General features: G+C 58.8%; 1 protein-coding gene across 1 annotated transcript; it reads left to right on the top strand.

The window, feature by feature from the left end:
- The first annotated feature begins 529 nt into the window (after positions 1-529).
- Nkx2-5 (NK2 homeobox 5) lies at positions 530-3,926 on the top strand. Its single transcript, XM_003473344.4, has 2 exons — positions 530-1,460; positions 2,860-3,926. The coding sequence occupies exons 1-2, from the start codon at positions 1,130-1,132 to the stop codon at positions 3,498-3,500; spliced, it is 972 nt and encodes a 323-aa protein (XP_003473392.3). The 5' UTR covers positions 530-1,129; the 3' UTR covers positions 3,501-3,926.
- The last annotated feature ends 360 nt before the right edge of the window (positions 3,927-4,286 follow it).

Genomic DNA, 4,286 nt, shown 5'->3' with positions numbered 1-4,286 from the left:
CCACCTGCCCTGCCCTGCCACCATGTGCCTGGTCCTCTAGAAGGACCCCACTCAGAGTTGGGCCCGGCTGCCTTGGAGAGATCCCAGCCCTTCTGGGCTCCAAGGAGCTCTGCCTGGCTGGGAGCTAAACCTAGGCTGGGTCCCCTGGCCTTAGAGACAAGGAGATCCAGAGTCTAACTGCCCAGCAGGGAGGGTAGAGAGCAGGATTGGTGGGCTCCAGAAAAGAAAGAAGGCTGCAGGTAGCTGGAAAACAGCTCTTTTCTGAATGGCAGCTGAGTTTACCACTGAGAGTCTTGAATTGGGCTTTATTAGGAGGAGAGTCAGTTCCCCAAGTGGGTACCGAATCCCCAAGTAATACTCTACACCTTGCTGTACAGTATATGCCACTTCTATCCCACAATCACCCACTTCCCTTTTTTTTTTTTTTTTTTTTTTTTTTTTTTTTGACCAACCCAGGAGCCACCCAGGGATTTGGATCATGGGGAAGGTCCCTGAGGCAAAATAAAATGCCCAAATTTCCAGAATCTCCCCCTCCTGCCATCACTCTCATTCTCCCTCATGCAGACTTTTCCTGGCCAGAAGAGTCCGTGAAAAGTCCTCACTGATCCCGGGAAATAAGCCCTCTTCTCCAGCTTCCTGCCCATCCTTCGTTCTTTCACTCGGATGGCTGCGGATGGGAAGGAATCTTCCTGCCAGTCCCACACCCACCCAACCCGACCCAGAGGCCTGGCTCAGGGCAGCGTGAGGTCCTTCTCTGGGAAAGATCTTGCTAAGGCCATCTCAGGCTGGAAGAGCAAAAGGCAAAGCTTCGAAATGCACCGCGGCCCCTTTAAAACCGCTGAGCAGGATTTTTTTTTCCCTAGCTGTATGACTATATTAGGTGACACGAAACTGCTTGTCGCTCCTGTCAACGAGCCCCCTGGCCCAATGGCAGGCTGAATCCCCCTCCTCCGACCAGGTCCCGCCTCTCTTGCCCCTGGTGCACGGCCTACCTGCTGCCCCTGCACAGCCAGAGCAGGAAGGCGGGTGCGCGGGCTGGCGGCTGGCACCATGCGGGGAGGCTGCCGGGGGCCGCGGGCAGCGCCTCTCTCCGCCGCCCACCTGGCGCTGTGACCCTGGCGCTGCCACCATGTTCCCCAGTCCCGCGCTCACGCCCACGCCGTTCTCGGTCAAAGACATCCTGAACCTGGAGCAGCAGCAGCGCAGCCTGGCCGCCGGGGAGCTCTCGGCGCGCCTGGAGGCCACCCTAGCGCCCGCCTCCTGCATGCTGGCCGCCTTCAAGCCGGAGGCCTACTCGGCGCCCGAGCCCGCGGCGCCCGGCCTCCCGGAGCTGCGCGCCGAGCTGGGGCCCGCGCCGTCGCCCTCCAAGTGCGCTCCTGCCTTCCCCGCCGCCCCGGCCTTCTACCCTCGTGCCTACGGCGACCCCGACCCGGCTAAGGACCCCAGAGCGGATAAGGAAGGTAAGGGGAAGCCCGGGCGGTGTAGACCAGGCCCAGGAGGAGATGCACCCCTGGCCTCCTGGCCAGGGCTGGGCACCGGCAGCCGTGGCTCTGCGTCCCGTGAAAGTTTCGTTTCGAGGAAATGTAAGATTGAGATGATCGGAAAACAAGGGACAAAACAGTTTCTTCGGGCCTAGCAAAGTCCCAGGCCGCTGAGGCCCTCAGATGTGTTGTGAAGTTTCAATTTGTTGGTAGACAGAGCAGAAATAATCTCTATAACAGGGGTTTTAAATCTCTTGGATTTGTGACACTTTTTAGGGGAGAACAACAAAACAGAAATAAAAGTGCTGACACCAAACACGCTGGAGTCCACTACTGGACATTTAGGAGCCCACTCCGGACGGGATTCCTGGGCCCTTTCCTCCTTTGTGCCAGGCCAGTGGAGTCTTCGGAAGCGAGGCCTTTGGTTTTAAAATGAGATACTTCAGACCACCGGCAATCTGATGTTGCTTTTATTTCCAATACAGTTTCTGGAGCAGAACCAGGGCCAAGAGGTTCTCTTCCAGGAAACTTTGGAAAAGGTAGAGTTTAAGGTACCAGGACAGGCTGGAGAGCTGCAGAGGGAGCAGCTTCCCTAGCCCACAGTCTCATTCAGAAAGGGCAAGCTGGGGAGAATTGGGCCCAACTCTTGTGTCTGCCTAAGGCCAGAAGCTGGGTCACTGGGCAATGGCGGCCCAGCTCAGCTTGCTCCGGGAAAGGATTTGTAGGTTTGTATAACACCAGAGAGAAGGCTCGGGAACATCTTTGGGAGAGTAGAACCTATCGCTACTGAGATCCCGCTTGAGTAAGCAGCCAGGGCAGGTTCCGAGGTCCCCTGCCACCCCTAGCTGCTTGGGCACAGTGCCAACACAGTGCATCCACGTGTGAGCTTTCCAGTACCAAATTAACATTCTTAGCCTTCTGTTTCTTTGATTCCTTAACTGTGAGACAAGGTGACTGCTCCACACCACACGGCAGGCCTACAGATTCTTTCAACTGATTTCTCAAATGTAATTCACCCCACAGCATCACTTGGTTTTATATTTTTTGCAATTTGAAATCCTACATCTCGGTTTGAGTCCCCAGGACGCGAACTTCCCAAGGGTCAAAGCTTTCCCCTGTTTTGTTTTCTAGCGTGTAGGGCCATCCCTAGCAATTGGGCTTTCCAACTTGCTTCATTGATTGTCGAGAGTAAAGCAGCAGCGGGCGTTGATTGGAGCCCCTGCTCTTGGCCAGTGAGCCGAAGCCAAGCTGGGCGCTCCAGGAAGGAGGGCGGCACCCTCGAGGGCGCGTTGCCCGGAGGCGAGCAGCGCTCCGCCGGACAGGCTGTCCTCCGGACGGACGCTCTAACCAAGCGTATCTTTCCTCTGTTGCCCTTTAGAGCTGTGCGCACTGCAGAAGGTGGTGGAGCTGGAGAAGCCCGAGGGGGACAGCGCGGAGCGGCCCCGAGCGCGCCGGCGGAGGAAGCCGCGCGTGCTCTTCTCGCAGGCGCAAGTCTACGAGCTCGAGCGGCGCTTCAAGCAACAGCGGTACCTGTCGGCTCCCGAGCGCGACCAGCTGGCCAGCGTGCTGAAGCTGACGTCCACGCAGGTCAAGATCTGGTTCCAGAACCGGCGCTACAAGTGCAAGCGGCAGAGGCAAGACCAGACTCTGGAGCTGGTGGGGCTGCCCCCGCCGCCGCCGCCGCCTGCCCGCAGAATCGCGGTGCCCGTGCTGGTGCGCGATGGCAAGCCGTGCCTGGGGGACTCGGCACCCTACGCGCCCGCCTACGGCGTGGGCCTCAACGCCTACGGCTACAATGCCTACCCCGCCTACCCTGGTTACGGGGGCGCGGCCTGCAGCCCGGGCTACAGCTGCGCCGCCGCCTACCCGGCCGGGCCCCCCGCGGCGCAGCCGGCCACCGCCGCCGCCAACAACAACTTCGTGAACTTCGGCGTCGGGGACTTGAACGCTGTGCAGAGCCCCGGGATTCCGCAGGGTAACTCGGGAGTGTCCACGCTACACGGCATCCGAGCCTGGTAGGGAAGGGAGCCGCCTGGGGCGCCCCTGACGCATCCCGCGCGCACTGCGCACTGTCTGGTCTCGGGAGGCAGGAAAGGCTCCGCCGCGATCGCTCACCACTGCGGACGCCTCGGAAAGTTTTCCACCACCGTTAGCCTCCGTCCCGAGCGGGCGCGGCCACCCGTCTGCGGTGAGTGACCCTGCAGCCCGCTGTCTCGGTAGCCGCCTGGGGATTTTCTTCGGGTGTCCCTGCCCAGCACCTCCTACGGACCGGACCGAACTTAGGACGAAGCACCGGACCTGGGGGCCCAAAGTCTGGCCGCCCTTCCCGAGCCTGGGCCGGGCGCCCGGGCCCTTGCTGTCTTGCCGCTGCCCACCCATCCGTATTTATGTTTTTATCTGTTGCTGTAAGAAATGAGAAACCTTTTCCCATTAAAGTGAGTGCGCTGACCATGCACGCGTGCTTTTTTCTGCTTTCCGCACGCACTTCAGAAAGTGCTGAGAGCAAAGGCTGCTGGTCCTCCGTTTCAGGCACTTTCACTGGTTAAAATGATAATATTTATAACAAAAGTCACCCAGTCTGGGTCCCTTGTCTGGCACTTTCGGGGAGAGATCCTATTTTAGAGTTTAGCAGCTGAGACCTGGAGAGATTTAAAGACTTGCCACCAGCAAATAGCCAGTAATGGTAAAATACAGGTTTGATTTTTCTGTCCTTCCAGAGAGGGAGGGCAGGGCCCTGATAGGTACCCCACACTGCTGCACTACACGAAGAGCAAAGGGACGTGGGCCCTTCGTTACCTACCGCTA

The sequence above is a fragment of the Cavia porcellus genome, unplaced genomic scaffold, assembly GCF_034190915.1.
Source record: "Cavia porcellus strain 051 isolate PalLab524CR breed Dunkin Hartley unplaced genomic scaffold, mCavPor4.1 scaffold_19, whole genome shotgun sequence".
NCBI classification, from domain to species: Eukaryota; Metazoa; Chordata; class Mammalia; order Rodentia; family Caviidae; genus Cavia; species Cavia porcellus.
This window is presented reverse-complemented; position numbering and strand designations above follow the sequence as displayed.

What these genes read in the sequence shown, in the direction of transcription:
- Nkx2-5 (XM_003473344.4), top strand. Translation starts at nt 1,130, where the DNA reads ATGTTCCCCAGTCCCGCGCTCACGCCCACGCCGTTCTCGGTCAAAGAC. An exon ending in CCCCAGAGCGGATAAGGAAG is followed by an intron (nt 1,461 to 2,859) that starts GTAAGGGGAAGC and finishes GTTGCCCTTTAG; the next exon opens with AGCTGTGCGCACTGCAGAAG.